Raw genomic sequence first — 19,054 nt, forward strand, 5'->3', positions numbered from 1 at the left:
ATTGAGGTACATACTCCCCAACTCACTAATGGTCTTGTGTGTGGCCCATCTGTTACCCTCAACTTGGTTTAGCCCATCTTCCTCAATGGTTTCCTTGAGTGTGCCCACTGCACCAGCTACAGTTTCTTGGAGCCACAGGTGAGAGTTGAGTGCCTAGTGGACACCAACAGTGGATGAGAGTTTTGGCGAGCCCTCCCACCAAAGATGCTTGTCCTCTTGAAATACTCACACACCCCAGTTAGGCATGGTGTTATGCTTTAGGTATCTACATGAACAAATAATATTAAAGAATTCTTGCTTAGAGGACTTTAAATTTGAACAGGAGAGGCAATATATTCATAGATGAGAATATCCAAAATACATACCAGGTATTTTGGAGGGAGAAAGGCCCTAGTAATTCAGGGTAGGTGCAAAGGATAAAGGATGGTCTCTTGTAAGAAGTAGGACTGAAACTGAGCTCAGAAGGAAAGTAAGGATTCTACAAGACAGAGCTGACAAGTAAGTCCACTGTGGGCAGGAGGGACAGCCTAAACTGAGGCACAGATTTAAGAGATGAAGTGCCCTTTTAGAGTAATGGTAAAAAGACCAGTTTGGAAGGATTCTAGAATATGTGAAGGGAGATCATTTATAATAAGACCAAAAAGGTAGGTTGGAGCCAAATTGTGATATATTTGATGATAATCAGTAAGCAATCACCTCCTTTTGTGTGCATATGTGCCTTTTAATTAGGAGGTTCTGCCCCTGACAAGGGAGAGTAGAATATTATCTCTGTGCACAGTAAGCTCTGTTTTCTGACTGCTGACTCCTCTCTACCTTTTTGGCAATCTGTATGCTGCCTGTTTGGCATCCTTTAGGAGTTGGAACAGCCAAATGCTGCCCTTGGAAACTTGCATACATTTTCTAATGAAGAGTCAGACCAGAATATGGTCTCAAAAGTTAATTTGGGAAAGATGAATTTTAAAAGTAATCATTTTATGAGTTCTTTGCAATATGATGGTAGAGATTTTTGTTGCCTTGGTGGCTTTTTCAGCCTTCCTGAGGTGGCAACAAAATAAGGTTTTAATGTCAGTAAAACTAAAATAGAAATTAGACTGTTTAACAGGGGTTCCACTAATATCTCTTTCAATGCTTCATTCTGTCAGAAATGTGACCTTGTGTTCCTGAAGGCTGCATCAATGAAGCATATATAACCTCTGAAAGGTCTTAACAAGCATAGCCCAGTTAAGTTTGAAACATGTCATCACCTGGTTAGCCAGTCAAAACCATATTAAAGACTCTACTAGGCGCTGAGAATACAAAGACAATAGCCTTCAAGGAGTTTACATTCTAATGGAGGAGGCAACAGGAACATATAGAGGCATGTATAATATAGATGGATGTGGACAGAGAAAAAGAGTCAGAGACAGAGAGAAAAAGAGAGAGAGAGAGAGAGAGAGAGAGGAGAGAGAGAGAGAGAGAGAGAGAGAGAGAGACAGAGAGAGAGAGAGAGAGAGAGAGATGGATAGATGAATAAATAGATATAGATATCTCCAAACCTAAAGACACAAGGTAAGTTTGGAGGTAAAGATACAAACATCTCGGGGTAGGATAGGTGTGTATATTGAAAATCTGTTACCCTAAAAAAAGAACTACATTTCCCAGGAGCCCACTGGCTTCCTGTTGTTTTGTACTTCCTGTAGACAGAGGATATTAATGAGTGGGCGTTCCTCTTGGGTCTTTTTCTTGGGCTTGCAGCCAGCATGGTGACTATGGTAAGCTAAGCATGGGCATTTTGAAATGGCTCATCAGCCATGGTCACATGTTCTTTATTTTGTATCCTCTTTATTCCTTGATTCTAATGATCATTAATAAAACTCCTGAAATATAACATTTTTATTATTTGACATTAATTTTAATTTTTACAGCTGACAAGGAAAGGATTAAAGGAGGATCTTTCACAGTCTTGAAGGGAACCAGAGTTCTTAAGAGGCACAGAAACAAACCACCAAAACATATAAAAACAACTTACTAAGGCCTAGAGGGATATTGACCTTCCTTACTGGAGGAAGAACACTAACTTAAACAATCACAAAAACTTGAAACATTGATCATTAAATTAAATGAATCAACCCTAGAATTAATCAAGATCACATTTATTAAATGCAATTAAACTATCTGATCTAGCAGTCTTTGTTTGTTCTTATATAAAAAAGTTTCATTCTTTGCTGTTGTATTTGAAAGAGCAGTTCAGTTGAGGTTCAGTTAAAATAAACGTGATGGCAGGTTTGGGTGATGATGTGCCTTCTCTCTTCTCTTTGGAGGTGGATAGCCCCTTGAAAGGAAGGACGGAAGGAAGGAAGGAAGGAAGGAAGGAAGGAAGGAAGGAAGGAAGGAAGGAAGGAAGGAAGGAAGGAAGGAAGGAAGGAAGGAAGGTAGAGAGAGGGAGAAAAAAGGAAAGGGGGAGGAAGAAAAGAAAGAAAGAAGCAATTATTAGGTGGCTTCTATGTCCCAATCACTGTACTAAATACCTTACAAATATGTTCTTATCTGATCCTCAAAACAATCCTTGGAGGTAGGTCTTATCATTAGTCCTTTTTTACAGTTAAGAAAACTGAAGCAGGCAGAGCCTTAGGAACTTATCCTGGGTCATGCAACTAGTCTGAATCCACATTTAAATAAACATGGGTCCCCCTGACTCCTAGGCCCAGTGCTCTGTACGTAGTGCTGCCCATCTAGCTTCATTCTTATCAAAGAAGACTAGTTATAATTTCACTGACACACTGAAAAGGCAATGACTTCCTGATGCATCTGATCTATGTAGAAACTAATCTAGCTATTAAGGTCAAAGGGCATTATTCTTCCTCAAATAGAACTTTTCTCTGTTTTATATAGATGAGATATTTTGGATTTCTACTTCACATTGCTGAAACCTCCACAACATACTTCTCTTTCATTCCCTATCTGAATGTAGAAGTGCAAAAGACAAAATTAATACATTTTCAGAGGGAAACAGAATTTGGAGCCCATTTATCAGTTATTCCATAGGGGAAAAGATAGAATTTATCAGCCCTGAACTTTCTATTTTCAGAAATGATCGTTTTGTCCCCTTGTAAAGTTGAGAGAAGAGAATTTAAAGGATTACCTTTTGATATTTCATGGCCACTTCAATTTGATACCTGTCAGCCTAGAATTTACTTTGGAAACTTGAGTTTTGCATATTGGCCTTTAGTGGATTTATTTTTATATTTGAACGAAGACAGCACCTCAACATAGTTGGCATTAAACAAATTCTCAATTGCTTCATTTCGTCCATTTATCTGCTACAAATTCAGTAAAACCTGGCCATAAATTAAGTTTAAGAGAATTATAAAATGGTTGAACCAAGATTTCTATTTTAGTTTAATATTTTACTTCTGATCTAACCATTTCACCTTCATTTTTTCACTCATCTTATGAATAAGTGAATGAATAAAGAAAACATTAATTAAATACTTTCTATGTGTAGAGTAAATGGCCAAGTACTAGGTTTAAAAATAGAAAAGCTAGATAGCCCTCTTTTCCAGAGAGCTTATATTCCAATGATGGAGACAACACAAATGGGAAATTCTAACTGCAAGTCAGATGAGAGAATCTGCAGGATCTTTTGGATGTAGTGACATAACATGAGGTCATATTTCTTTAATATTATTTCGGCTCAAAAAATCATATCAGTTGCTGATATTGAAGCATTTGACAATACCAAAGAAATTGATTATAAGAACTTTATTTTCTAGATCTTCAGCAGCACTTGCTGGAGAAGTGACCAGACTATATCTCTTCAGGGGTTGCTTTCCAGAACAAGGGCTAAAAGGCATTGATCTGGAAGCACTGCTTTTCCATCTCTGTGTGTGTGTGTGAGAGAGATAATAATTTGAAAAAATATCATTTTTATTTTTTTCAAGATTGCCTGTCAATGCAATTTTTAATAATTATTTTCTGACATTTTTCATTTCATATTTTCTCTCTCCCTCCCATTCCCTTCCTCCTCCCCAAAAAGTCAGGTAATATGATATAGAATGTATCTATTTAATTTCCATGTTTGCCATGTAGTAAAACAAGATGCATATTGCTTATACGAGCATTACTTTTCCTAAGGCTCTTGCGTTCAAATTTGGGAGCTGTCTCTATTGAGGTCTGAGGAGAGATAATGGTCAAGGTGTTGTTAGCATCCTGACTTCCCTGGCACATCCTGTCTACTGTCACACCCATGGCTTCAGCTTTAGCTAGTCCCACTTGCCTATCCTATGGAGGGGCAGTTGCTTGCCATTTGGAAGTAATGGCTGGCCCCTTCTCCAAGGGCATGGTTTTCTGAATTTGGTCATGAGGGCTGGGCTGAAAGCGTAACTGGTGGTCTGACTGGCAGAGGTGGGGAAAGCTCTTCCACTCATAGAGCCCCTGTGATCAGCCTCCTATCAGTAGCAATTGGTCAGCAAACAGGTGGTGATGACAAGGAAAGTAGGATTTTCCTCCACAATAATTTCTCCCTAAAGCAGTTAGATGGAATGGCTCCAAAAGCAAATGTGATGCTTTTAGAGACATTGCTTTCCTAAGGTGCTTGGCCTCAGAATCCTGGGAGATCTACATCAGGATATGAGGGAAGAAGGTGGCCAAGAGGGTGGTGTTTGTGGTTAGATTTTATTGGCACTAGCTATATGATTCTGGAAAAATGACTTTATCCATAATAATCTAAGTCTATAAATCTGGGAAATGGGGAGAATAATCACATGTATTTCACAGGATTGTTGTGAGGATCAAATGAAATAGCAAGTAAATTGCTTTGCAAACTTAAAGTGCTAATTAACTCCTACTTATTATTAATTATTAGTATTATCACTTAGCTTTTTGGTCAAGGTTGGAAATGGAAACAGAGAGAAAGACAAAAATCACAGGACAGAAAATCTATAATTCTGATACCTTGTGACACTAACTTCTCTGTTTTTTCCCCCTTTTTTTTATAATTTTGCCCCTTCTTTCACTAAAAAAAAAACTATGTTTTTCTTCTTAAATCTCATTGTGCTACAATATTCTCCCTTTGGACAATATTTTTCCTTTTCATTTATTTAATGTTTTCATAGTAAAGTGTTTGTGTCATCAGGCAATCTGATTTAATTTTCTAAAAATGTAGACAGAATGCCAGAGCAATGTCCAGAGAGTGGGACAGGATGCCAGAGATCCGTTTCTGAGTAGAAAGGAGTATTGATTGGGTCAGGAGGCTAACAGGAGGAGAGCAGTAAACTCTTCTTAGGATTAACTGATGTGTGTGTATGGAGGTGGAGGTGGTGAGGAGGTGGAGGTGGTGAGAAGGCGGAGTGAGCCCCTTCTGTGGTTTTAATGAGTTTTAAAGATCTGTGAGAAAGGAGATAATAATTTTGGAATTTCTTAATACTATGATAGATCCAAGTTTTCATTAATCTATAGCTTTGGTTGGTGTCAACTTCACAGAAAATGATGTTCTCCCAGAAAACGCTAGTCATTTCTCATCTAATCAAGTGTTGAGTGCTCAGTACCTTCCTAGCTCCTTTGGTCTCATCTCAATACCTCCCAAAGCCTTCCTTTAAAGAGAGAGAAATTGGGGGGCAGCTGGGTTGCTCAGTGGATTGAGAACCAGGCCTAGAGATGGGAGGTCCTAGGTACAAATTTGGCCTCAGACACTTTCTAGCTGTTGTCCTGGACAAGTCACTTAGCCCCCTTGCCTAGCCCTTACTGCTCTTCTGTCTTGGAACCAATACACAGTATTGGTTCCAAGACAGAAGGTAAAGGTTTGAGAGAGAGAGAGAGAGAGAGAGAGAGAGAGAGAGAGAGAGAGAGAGAGAGAGAGAGAGAGAGAGAGAGAGAGAGAGACAGAGAGAGAGAGAGAGAGACAGAGAGAGAGAGAGAGAGAGAGAGAGAGAGAGAGAGAGAGAGAGAGAGAGAGAGAGAGAGAGAGAGAAATTGGACTTTCATGCCATTCTACTTCTTATGCAACTTTGCATTGTTTCAACTCCATGGAACAAGACTATAACTGACTTGAGGGCAGGACCTGCCTTTCTTCTTCTCATTTGTATACCCAACTATCATCATGGCACCTGACACATAGGTGGTACTTAATAATTGTTTATTGAGTTAAATTTAAATTGAATGATGTCCTTTATTTTTCATTCTTGTTTCCAATGTTTTGTCAGGAATGATCCAAAGATGTTCTATTTAACTTCTACAGAACAATTCAAAAACAAAATATATGATGTCCATCTGAATAAAAAACATAAGCACAATTAAGCCTATTCTTTTCATTGACTTCACATTACTATTTATTCTTTTATTCAATAGACATTGAGTAAATAATTAGTGCTCCCTCTGCATTGTCCTGTGACATGCAGGCAATACCAAAAAACTACCAAAATAATTATCACCTGACCCAAAATTCACTTTTCTCCTTTTATCTACTATATAACAGGTGTTTAGTAAATGCTCACTGAGTTGAATAGCTTCCTCCTTTTGCTACATGACCCAGCCTACTCATTGTTCTAGTGAAACAAAGACAAAAATATATCTTTTACTGTACTTCTTGAGCAAAAGTTGTTATTACAAATGTACTGCCACCTGCTTGTGCCATCTGTATATCTTTCCAATAAAATGTTAAAGAAGAGGGAAAATAACAAAAATCCATCCACTAGAATTTTTTTTTCAAAATCTATTCATTATCTACAGGTATTTATCCTCAGAAGCAATTTTCATAGCATAAGATAAAACTAAATGGATTTCTGTTTCTTTGGTCATCAGCTTGTTTTTCATTAATGGAACAATAATTGTTTGTCACTCTATGAGATATGCAATACTAAAATAAAGAATACACAATACCTGCCCACAATGTGTTATCAAAATAATAGCTTTTTTATGACCGTTCTATCTTCTGCTTCCTTATGTTTGGCTCTTTTCCATACTACCCTCCATACCTACAATGCTCTTCCTTATCGCTTTTACCACTCGGAACCCATATTTCCCTTCAGGGCTACACTTAAATGCCATATTTTATATGAAGCTTATGCTCATTCCTTACTTAGTACTAGCTCCCTTCATTTCAACTTATCATATGCAGATGTGTCTGTTTATGTATTATATCCTCCCAGGAGAACATATGTTCCTTAAAACAGGAAATAATCACCCATTCATTCATTTGTTCATTCTTCATATTTTTATTCATTCATTGATTTGTATCTTCATTCATTCATTCATTCACTTGCTTGCTTAATGTTTTGCCCGAACATAGTAGATACTTAATGAATCCTTGTTGGTTTGGATGACCTTTTTGAAATTTTCCTATTCTGGATTTTACATTCTCCCATCAGAAAAACACAGTAATCAGTTTTCTTTTTTGGTTAAAACTGAATATAAATTTTAAGGTGAAAGTTAAAGAGAATTAAAGATTATACTAAATGAATCTTGTTTTCCAGATTATTTTCCTAAGGTCTTGTTGAATTGCCATAACTAGTTTATTTGAGAGTCAAATACATTAATCATTCTTTAATAATTTAATGTTTTAAAATATTTCTTTATGTGATTTCATTGTTTTTTCCTATATAGTATAATTATAGTATATAGTATCTTTATAACAATTTTATGTCTAATATTAGTAAATATTTAAGCAACTTAAAACTTATGATAGATCAGGACCTTTTTTATTTCCATAAATTAAAGTTATGTTTTCTCTTTTATTCTCTTTGGCTTGGAATTTTCAATTTCATGCTGTTTTCATATCCAGAAATCTAAAAATTCATTCAGCACTTTCAAGTCTCATCTAGTGATTTTCCAGTGTTAATAGTATTTTCAGGTCTTCAATTCCTTCCCTATTTGCTCTTCTGTGAATTTTAGTAATGATATTTTCTGAGTTATGGTGTAAGAAGCTGTGTGAAATATGAAAAGAACAGTGGATTTGGACTAAAAAAACAATGTGATCTGGGGAAGGTCCTTTAAATTAAATTTCTTAAATTAAATCAATTTCTTTTTCTTTAAAATAATAATAATAATGTTTCCTCAAAGGGTTTTTGTGAAGATCAAAGGAAGGCAAAGTACTTTGTAAATCTTACTGCGTGTTTTATTGTTGCACTGTGATCATGATTATGATTTAATATATGTAAATTGTGATTTAGTCTAAATCATTATTTAGATGAAAAAGAAAGTGATATTTCAATTTCATATAACAATCTATTACTTCAGACCTGATACTAAGTACTGTTAGCATTTTGTATTTTTTTACTTGAACATATATTTTCAGTGAAACTCATGGGAATTTTGTATGATTATATATAGTAGAGAAATGTGAGAGAATGGTGGGGTCAAACCAATACTATAAATCGATTTACCAATTTTTAAGTTCTCTTCAGAGTATACCATTATTAAGTCATTTTTCAATAGTATTCAGTGCCTTATGTCCCCATGTGCAATTTTCTTGGTAGGGATATTAAAATGATTTGCAATTTTCTTCTGCAACTCATTTTACAGATGAGGGAACAGAGACAAAGTGAAGTGACTTGCCCAGGGTCACACAGCTAGTAGGAATCTGAGGCCAGATTTGAACTCAGGAAGATTAATCTTCCAGACTCTAGACCTGATAGTCTATGTACTGTACCCTGTAGTTGCCTCACAGGTGAATGGTCTAAAGGCCACTGGGAACTTTCTACTGGATTTGGAATTTCTCAGACCTGGAGGAAATTACTTATGAGCTCTTTTTATATGGAGAATCAATAAACATAGAAGATGGTCAAGGAAAGTTGTGCTCACTTATAACTCTGCTCAGTAACAGTAATTCTTGATTTAAATCCTCAGGATCTCAGTCATCAAATATCCTGGATGAGGAACCTCTCTCCCTCCTGGGACAGACAGCCAATGAAGAAACAAGAGCCATGAAATAAAAGTGCCCTACGTGAGAAATAATGAGAAGGCCAATTTGTCTGGAGCTTAGGGTGTATGGATGGGAATAATGAGTAATGATTTTGAAAAGTTAGGAAAGGACTGATTTGTAAAGGTCATTAAATGCCAGAGCAATTTATATTTGATATAAAATGTAATAAGGATCTATCAGATTTTATTGAGTATGGTTATGCCTGTGCTTTAGGAGTATTATTTTGGCTTCTCTGCATGATGGACTGGAGAGTAGAACAGCTTAAGGCAGGAAGACCTATTAAGAGGTTATTTGAATAATTCAAGTAAAAAGTGATGTAATATAGGATGGTGTCCTCCTATGGTCAAATAAAGGAGATTGACTCATTTGAATGAATTTGATATACTTGTACCATATTTTTGTTGAATATCCTTCCTTTACCATGGCTTATAAAGTTCCTTTTTTAAACTTTTGAATGACCTGCAATTTTCTCATTTTGTTACACTATCAGACCAAACTACCAGAGGAATGGCCATAGATTTCACTCAGCCTAGAAAACCACAAAACATAAAAATAATCTCTTAGTGAATAATAAGTATATTATTTACTAATTCATAATTTCATGAGTAAAATATGAAGGTGAAAGTCTTCCAACGACTTCCACAGTATTGACTGTTCCCATCTTTTGTCCTCTTTGCCAATTTGCTAGGTATGAATTGAAACCAGGGGTTTTTAGATTTGTATTTCTTTTATAATTATTGAGTTGAAACATTATTTCACATGGTTGTAAATAGTTTGCAATTATTCTTCTAAGTTCATATCTTTTGATTTCTCTTCTCTTATACATTTCTTTTTATTTTCTGTGTCTTGGACACTACTAACACTTTTCAGAAACATTTGGTCATTATTTACTTCTCTATCTCTTCATTAACTCTCTCTTAAGTAATATGTTCTAGAATTTTGCCAGGAATTAAAATCAAGCTAATCAAGATAGTCTGCCAACTCAGTCAATCAACAAAATTTTATTAAGCTCTTACCAAGTGGCCGAGACTGTTAGATGCTGTGGATACAACAAGTATACAAAATTAAATACTTCTTACTACCAAAGAGCCGGTATTCTAATGGGAGAGACAAATGCATATTAATATATGTAAAGTGCATAAAAACAAATCATATACAAAGTAGTTAAATATAAGGTAATTTAAGAGGACTACACTGGTCATTACTTTGATCAGGAAAGGAATCATTCATAGTACCTGAATTGTCTTAAAGACTATGAACCAGAGGTAAAAAAAAGTATATTTAGAGGCATAGAGGACATTCAAGGTGAAGGTGTGGAGATGAGAAATGAAGTATCACCATGATGAATAGACATGATCTTTTAACTGAGAAGTTAAATAGCAAATTTTTTTTAATTTTTCCTAAAAGTCATTAAGACAACATTTGCCTTTATCTAATCCTATAGTACTTTTTTTCTGTCAGAATATTTCAAAGATATCTAACTGTGGTTCAAAAGTTATACCCACAATTTATTTCAATAACCAAGCATATAATTTACCTTGGTCCAATAACCTGAACTCAATGAAGGCAGTTGTATGTTCTCAGAGCTTCAACTTCTTGTACATTTTTATTATTTTCTTTCCAGCCCAAAGATCATTTTTCTTAGTAGAAAAAAAAAGAAATGAGAGTTGATCAAAATTTAAGTAGCTTTGCTTTTCTATTGTGAGTTGGGTATATCCTCAAATGGAATTAGATATTCCCTGTCTCTAAGCTAGATGAAATAAAGAAGACATTTATTGATGAGGTTATTGAGGTCAGCAGTTCTTTAGAATTGAATCAGAACCAAAACCAAACAATTCACTTTGAATTAGTATGAGCTACATTAACCTGCAGGTCCTCTTTGCCCTTTGATTGGTCAGACACCAAGTGTGATTTCAAGTAATTGTTCATGGTAAACAATAAGAAAGTCAATTGGAACTCCAATATGCCTGTCTATTCTACACAGTACAAGAGGACCTTGTTTTCTGGGGATTCAACACATAGTAATTCAGATATGAATGGTTGGTAATTAATAAAATGAAGGTAGAAAAATAGGTAAAATAAAAATTTTAATTACACGCTAAATTTGCATCATTTTCCCAAGCAGCTCTGTGTGGTGTAATTCTCTCAGCAATTTGCCCAATCATGCTCATTCTCACTTTGATGCATGTTAGTGTGAGCCCATTATATTGTTTTGCACCAAATATTAGCTCCCCCATCAGTCTTTGCCCAGAGTTCTCCCTTGTAGCAAGTTATGTCTATATCAGAACAGTGTTTCTCTTTGTTTCTTTAGCACTATTTAGTTATTAATAGTGGGCCTAAAGTAAAAAAATGTATTGATGATAGTGGCTAAAAGGCCTGAGAAAAGTGACAAAGTGCCTAGGGTATAACAAGAAATACTTGTTAAATAATGGGATTCATTATTCGTCATGACTGCCAACTTACACAATGGATTGGTCCCATAACATGAGGTCCTACTATATGTTATTATGCAAATTCCTCTTAGACTATTGAGGAAGACATTTCATGGCTATATAAAATTCTTCATTAAAAGATCTTCCCTTATTGAAGACCACCCTAAGCCTTGAATTATGAGGATAGTATTATATTAAGACTCTGATGTACTGGTGTAGCCTGACAAATTATAGGAAAACATTTTGTAAAATATCAACAAGTTTCCATGTAGATTTTTATAGACTTTTAAAAAATATTTTCATCATCATAATAACTTGATATGGTAATATAGATATTATGTGCATTCTAAAGAGAAAGAAGTGTCAGAGGAGGTTAGTCCATGGCCCACCAAGAATGCTATTTCTATACCATTACAAAAATCAAGCCAAATTATGGTTAATTCAATATATAAGTATGTTTTTACATGCATTTTTAATAAAGGAGTTGACTCAGCTTTTCTGTTGATTAAATTTATCTTCCCAAGTTGGATATAACAAATGGTTATGCTACCTGTTTTTATTTATTTATTTATTTATTTATTTATTTATTTATTTTAAACCCTTACCTTCCGTCTTGGAGTCAATACTGTGTATTGGCTCCAAGGCAGAAGAGTGGTAAGGGCTAGGCAATGGGGGTCAAGTGACTTGCCCAGGGTCACACAGCTGGGAAGTGGCTGAAGCCAGATTTGAACCCAGGACCTCCCCTCTCTAGGACTGGTTCTCAATCCACTGTGCTACCCAGCTGCCCCCGCTACCTGTTTTTTTTAAAGAGATTTAACTTTTTTTCTCAAGATCACAGAGAAACAAAATTTTAAATCCATTGACAATGACTTAATATCTTAGTATTATTAACTGTATTTCCTAAGCACTTTGTCTTCCACTTTTCTGTAACCAAATTGCCTCATGTCCACAAACTTAGAGAATGCTGATAGAATTTATATTAATTTCATATATGTCATGCCTTCCCCAAACCAAAAGCCATTTCATTCTGTTTTAATATAATTCCCATATATCCATTATAATTCATATTCTCTATAGTTCATAGCATGATAAATAAACTGTGGAAATATAAAAACCAAAGGAAATTCTGATTTCATTGAAAATCAGAGCTTGAAACTGCTCATATATCAAACTGAAAAGGGATAATCTATGTGATTTCACAGGCAATCAAAGGAATTGGAAAATAATGTCTTTAATAAAATAAAAATGTCAATAATATGGCCAATGCATTAAATTTTTAAATATTTCACAAATGATTGCAAAGCCAATTAGCTTCAAATTTGTTTTCCTTTTTGAAGCTTGAGAAAATAGTGGGCTATATAGTAGTTAACCATTCTGAACCTGGAATTAGAGGACTTGGGGTCAACTCCTACATCTGTTGTTTTCTATCCCTTGCCATTCTGGGTCTCAATAGTGCATCTGTAAAATGAAAGGGTTGTACCAAGAAGATGGGCTCAGAAGCGCCTTGAAATGTTGATCTATTATCCTGGTATTTTAATAACATGTCCTCTGCACTCTTCCTAAATATTGGCTATGTATAAAATGAGATTTTTGAGAAAGAAAAGGAAACCACAGTAGCCTGAGTAGTTAAAGTGATGTAGACAAATATTTTTGAAGTACAAAAGTATAGATAACACTAGTAATTTTGTTAGATGTGACACCTTCCATATGATATTTTGATAAATTGTATTCAGTGAAGGATTAAGATGAAACAATGATAAAACCAGTTCAAGAGTTCCCAGGTCCTCTACCAATCCCATGTCATATGCTATTAGACACTTACCTGCCATTTCATGCTAGTATAGGAGAAGCTTGTTTTAAAAATCATTGCTTTCATTGAGTGAATGGTCAAATGATATTTAAATAGGGCTTCAGGACTTTAAAGTAGAATCTGGTTATTCTTTATTTGTAAGACTGCTGTAATCCTCTTCCTGCTCCCTTGATTCAGTATCATTAAAATATAACTTGAGGTTTTCTGCCAGTGTGTCTTTTCTCATGACCAGGAGAAGGTACATTAACTTATGTTCCACAGTTTTTAAGACATTCTTCTTCTGACATCAACCATGGTGAGGTAGATAGGATAAGTATTATGGCATTTATTTTATAGAGGAGGGAATGAGCATTTTATTAAGTACCTACAATGAGCCAAGTACTTTATAAACATTTTGTACTTGTTTACTTCCAACAAACTTTGGAGGTAAATGCTCTTACTATTTCCATTTTATAAAGGTAGCTAGAGATTAAGTAACTTGCCTACACAAGGAGCAAATTGTCTGAGGTCAGACTTAAACTCAGTTCTTCCTGATTCCAGACTCAGTCCTCTATCCACCGAGCCATCTAGCTACCTCCTGAAAGTAATATCCTTATGTTCATTTGCTAGTACCACCTAAGGCCTTTGACAACTAATCTTTCTTATAGAGGATAATATCCTTTTGTCCAGCTGTCTGTTCTCATTTAAGCTCCTTGAGGGAAAGGACTATTTTGTTTGGGTCACTGTATCTCCAAGGTCAAGTTAATTTACTTACCCAAAGTCACAAGACTAGTAGGTACTTAATAAAACTGTGCTAGATTGATCTACAGAAGAGAAATTGCATCTCAAGAAGTTAACTACTTACCCATGGTCACAATAAAAGCCAATATCAAAGGAGAGACTGAAACCCAACGTTTAAAGACTCCAAATGCATGGTTCTTTGACTTCAATGAAAGTGAGTCACCCTGCCCATCATAAACACTATCTGACTTTCTTTTCACTTATTCAAAACCCATCCACTATGGAGCCCCACTCTGTTCAACTTTGTCATGAAGTCATCAAAGACAGCTCCAGCCCACACTTATCTTTCTTTCATCAATTCAACATCAACATCTCCCAATTAAAGATGTGCTTGTTCTTTAAACATTTTCCCACATTAATTCTATTTCTCTAGTTAGAATATGAATTTGAAGAGAACAGGTGTGCTTCATTTTTCTTTTATAGCTATTCAATAAAACAATAGTAGCTATAGCTATTATTTGTAGGCATAAAGAATATCTCTCCTTCCCCTCCAATTCAAAGTGATGCTGAAAACAATTTCAATTGAGTTTGGGGAAGGGGTCAAGATAATTAAAGGATGAAAAATATCTTCTTATGGCTATCTTATATATTCAAAGATATCATCCATATACAACAAATTTTCAATGAAATCAATATTCACAGTCACTCTACCTTTTTTTTATTTTTTTTGTGCATGCATTTTGCCCTAAATTATTTGGAAAACCAAAAAGTTATGCTTGAAATAGGTAAATTAAGAATACTTTGATATTCTACTTTATTTTGATGTAGGGAGATTTTGCCAATTAAAGGCAGAACATAAAGTTTAGTAGAGTACAGGAAAAAGATTAGACAACAATAGGACTAAAGATGACCAGGGAAGTCCAGGCAGAAAGAAAGAGGGTAAAGATTAACATAAAAATGAAATTATAATAGCAGTAAAAAGAAAATTTGGTTTGAGAAATACTTTGGGGCTGAAAAAAATAATGCAGTTCAAAATAAGAGAGCTCTTTAATATTTTTATTACTTTAGTTGTTTTCTCTTGAGATATTTTCTTTCTAAAAGACTTTAAAATAGCTCCCTTTGTACGTGTGTATAAACGCATACAGGTGTACATATCTTTAACCGTTTTAATTTTTCCAGTCTTTTGTTCAAGGCACCAGACATCAATGAGCACATCTGTTCCTTAATGCTATTTTTCAGAATTCATACTTTTTCAATTCTGAGCTTTCTTAAGAACTAAACATGAGTTTGACAAATAATGAAGAATCTATATTGGATGGGGAAAGAATTAAATGAGGAAAGAAAAGTTACCTCCTGTTCTTTCTGGTTTCTGAGATTCTGATTTTGTAAATACCCATATGTTCCATCTTTTCTATAGAGAAGGACACAAGTTAATAAGTATGTTTCTTTTTTCCAGTTCTTAATATATTTTTTCTGTAAATTTGTTTTACAAGTGAGTTGATTTTTTTAAAAGGCAATTCATCCACACATGTTGCATGAGTAATCCCCAAAAGTCTTACAAAGAAGAAATAATAAGCATGTTAAAAAGCATATAAGCAATTATTTTTGTAATTGTTCACTTTTATTTTCCTTAGTGATGAAAAAAAAAAAAAGACTAGCTCTACACGCTTATCTCTAGGGAAACCATCAGATTTTCCTAATAACAAAACATCTAGTGTCTCAGTCTTGTCTCCTCAAGTTCCTTCCAAGTTGGATTTAAAGATACCCGGGCAATTCCCATCTTGATCTTGTGACAATTTGTGCAGGAATCCTCCCAACTGAATGTCCATCCCCATCCCTTCAACAGTCTCAGATCCTAGAATCCTGTCTATAGCCACCCTGATGGATCTTTGTAAAACTCAATATTGGTCTGGCTTGCACTTTAATCCTCTGGTACAGACTAGTACATTGCAAAGGTTTATAATTTCTTGCGGGTGGGGTGGAGGGAGTAGGTAACGGGGGTGGAGATGAATACATTCTGACCATGAATCTTTGCGATTCAGAAACTTTCCTGGGGGGGGGGGGGGCGGTGAGAAGGGGAATGGGGAAGTGTGGATATAGGAAAGTGGAAAGGAGGAGGGGGACACAGGATCGTTGAGGGTGAGAACCGCAGCAGCAGCACACAGCAGGCAGGAGGGGTGCTGGGGAGGAGGGAAAGGAAAGCTGGAGTATCCCTCTTCGAACCAGCTAGAGATCCAGATGTTTGCAGACTGGAGCAGAGCTTCTCCCATCCCCCAACCCTCCCCCGAACCTGGACGCTGCAGCCCCTGAAGCTGCTCCTCTAGGCTGAGGAGTCCTCCCAAGTGCCACCTCCCAGGGTTATTTGCAGAATCTCTGTCTCTACTTGAGCCATTTCTCCCGCCTCCATACATACCTGTTTTCGAAGGCTCTGAAGGCTCTAGGAACCTGGTGCCTCTTCCAAGATGTTTTCCTACTCCTTGTTTTCTGTCGATGCTGCTTTTCTGCTGCTGCTGTTGCTGCTGCTGCTCCAGCACTCTCTACCACCACCACCACCTTCAGCTGCTCTCCGGCTAGGCTCCTAGATCTCTACGCTGGCTCTCTGCTGTCACCATGGCCCAGCCTTGGAAGAAGAGAATGAAGACAAATGCAGCTTCCCTGCCTGGCTTCCTCTGGCCCAGGGTCTTATTATCCACGAGGTGACCAGAGTGGATGTTTTTAATCCTGCAGCCGCAGGAGTAACCTAAGTGAGCCCGTGACTGCGAATCCACGGACATATCCGGGGACAAGTGATGAGAATCTCCGAAGACTCCTTCTGCACCGTCCTAGCTTCCTTTTCTTCTTCCTCTTCTGGATTTGTTTATATAGCATCCTAACTGGGAGGGATTTCCCATCCCCCTTCCCTTTTCTCATTTCACCTCCGCCTCCCACCCACCCCCCCTTCCCCCACCAGGGCTTAGAGCTTTTGCACGTGTTAGACACCCTCTGACATCTCAGCTGAAAAGAGGCATCAGGGAGAGAGGGAAAGAGGAGGTTGGGGAGAAGAGGGCAACATATCTTCCTTTCTCTCTAGCATCTTCCAAGTCTTCCTTCCACGTTAGAAGAGTTCCTTTTTACCCTTTCTGCATTTTAAAGGGGGAGGAGAGAGTCAGAGTTTCGGGGGACAAGGGAAGAGGTGAGGTGTAATGAAAGGTCCTTGCCGCTGCTGCTCCAGCTGCTGCTGCTCCTGCTGCTGCTGCTACCGCGCTCAGTATGTTTCTCTATGTTTGATAGTTTCCAGAGAAGCATGGTAACATGAATAGTCACTGAGGGTGAAAGCCAAGCTGGAGAAAGGGAGGACGAGATTGATCTGCGCAGCCTTTACTTTGGGAACAATAACATTGGGAGGAGGAGGAAGAGGAGGAGGAGGAGGTGGACTTGGAGAGGAGGGTAAGTCGCCCCATTGATTCGCTGGCTGGATTCCGCGATGACATCTGTAGCCTCCCTTCCACTTTCTCTCACGATTTCCTGGTGCCGCTGAGAGCAAGTATCGGGGCGCCCAGTAGGCGGAGAGGGAGAGAAGGAGGCAGTCCTGTGAGTTGACACTGCCAGGGAATCCAGGAGTTCACAGACTTCCTCCCCAGACTGGCTTTCGGCTTCCTATCACCAGATCCCTTTCAAATGCCTGGGCTTCAGTCAGCAGTCCCAGATTCAGGCAGACCCTGCTAAGAGGGGCGGGAGGAGGGTAGGAGGGGAGTCTGAGTGGATCTCAGGTCAGTCATTCCCTCTGCTGCTCAAGAAGAGAGAAGATGGGCAACTCATCTTCTAGTTGGAGAAGCTTTCGTGCATGCCCCTCCTTACTAAACTAATCTGGGCAGTAAGCTTTGGGATAGCACTGCTTGTCCAGCACATCTCCCTCACACCCCCTTTACCCACCCTACTCTAAGACAAAAACAGAAACTCCCTTCTTTCCAGGAAAGTATTTTGGCGAGCAATTGATTTCTCCATAATTTCTGATTAGCCTACCAACTGATCATATTTACTCCATCGTTTTGTATTAATGGAGATCGATACACTTCAATGATTTCCTCAGTAAAGTCATTCATTTCTGAGCCAATAGATAATTCACTCGTCATAGTTTTTTGTTTTTGTTTTTTTGTTGTTTGGGTTTTTTTGTTGTTGTTGTTTTTTTCTCCTGAGGGGGGGAAAAGTGACTGTGCGTTTGTTCTGCAGATTGCCAGCTCCCTCTGAGGGGTGTGTATTGGTGCTGAGCCTGCAACAAAAGTTTCTAGCCACTCGTCTCAGTCTTGGGGGTTAATCGCAGAGGAGAAGAAAGGACATTGGCTTGGCTCACCGGGAACCGCCAGGGATCCTGCACTTTCCTCCAGCCTTCCATACTGGCGTTTTTGTCATTTGCCATGAAGAGGAAACAGAAACGATTTCTGCAAATGACTTTATTGTTTATGGTTGCTTTAATTTTCCTGCCCAATATTGGTCTCTGGTCTCTGTATAAGGATAAGCATCTGATGAAATCCACGGAACCTGGAGAGCAGCAGGTAAGTAACGGGAGGGGTTAGGGGAGGATGAAGCAGAAGAAAAGCTTGGATTGGTGAGGCAAGAAACCATGAGGGGAAAAAGACATATCTGGGATGTCTTTAAAGGATCAAAAATACATGTTGCATGTAAAATAGATTTCTGTATAGGACTTTTTACCTTCCTTTGGATTGAGTTGGAGGGTTTGTGATTGTAGAACTTATAAGAGATTGTCCCAAGGAGTAAACAACTTGTCTTTGAAATAAACATACCTGAATGAAATTCAAATGATCAATAAAAGGAGAGAAGTGGCAAAAATAGTTCTATGATTAATAGTATTTATGCTTATTTTGAGGTATGAGCGAGCAGTGACAGACAAAAGCATCCTGAGAGACTGAAAGAAATTGTTTAGTTAGAGGGAGGGAGGAAAGCCAGTGGAGGCGGATTTCCCCCATAATGATGGAAAGGACAATTAATGCTGTGCTGTTTATGTATTAGTAGTACTTTGGTAATTCTTAAAGATCACAATGTTGTGTACATTATTATTATTTTATTATTATTATTGCTTAGCAACTGTCTTTCTCCCTGTGAAAACTTAGATAACTGAGTCCCTTTCATGTTACTGTTGCTAAGGTGGCATGCTTTTGTACACAAGTATAGTGGTTAAGTCTGTTTTTTTAGTTTGCA

At 37.2% G+C, this 19,054-nt stretch overlaps 1 protein-coding gene and 1 long non-coding RNA gene across 3 annotated transcripts in view; one reads left to right on the forward strand and one right to left on the reverse strand.

Moving 5' to 3' along the window:
- Positions 1–1,854: 1,854 nt before the first annotated feature.
- Positions 1,855–16,771, reverse strand: LOC103098861 (uncharacterized). The gene is made up of 4 exons (XR_468660.3): positions 16,272–16,771; positions 10,434–10,536; positions 9,913–9,993; positions 1,855–2,311 (listed from the first exon to the last, which is right to left on the reverse strand). It is a non-coding gene; the product is annotated as an uncharacterized LOC103098861 (long non-coding RNA).
- The window catches only part of GALNTL6 (polypeptide N-acetylgalactosaminyltransferase like 6), a 1,644,699-nt gene continuing 1,641,825 nt past the window's right edge, over positions 16,181–19,054 (forward strand). The window contains exons 1-2 of one of the 2 annotated variants that reach the window (XM_007496117.3): positions 16,829–17,284; positions 18,068–18,390. In XM_007496117.3, coding sequence (XP_007496179.2) covers positions 18,253–18,390 — 138 coding nt within the window. In that variant the 5' untranslated portion in view covers positions 16,829–17,284; positions 18,068–18,252. Of the gene's footprint in view, positions 18,391–19,054 lie in introns of both variants that reach the window. The other variant, XM_056802912.1, reaches the window with a different exon arrangement.

The sequence above is a fragment of the Monodelphis domestica genome, chromosome 6, assembly GCF_027887165.1.
Source record: "Monodelphis domestica isolate mMonDom1 chromosome 6, mMonDom1.pri, whole genome shotgun sequence".
In the NCBI taxonomy this organism is placed as follows: domain Eukaryota; kingdom Metazoa; phylum Chordata; class Mammalia; order Didelphimorphia; family Didelphidae; genus Monodelphis; species Monodelphis domestica.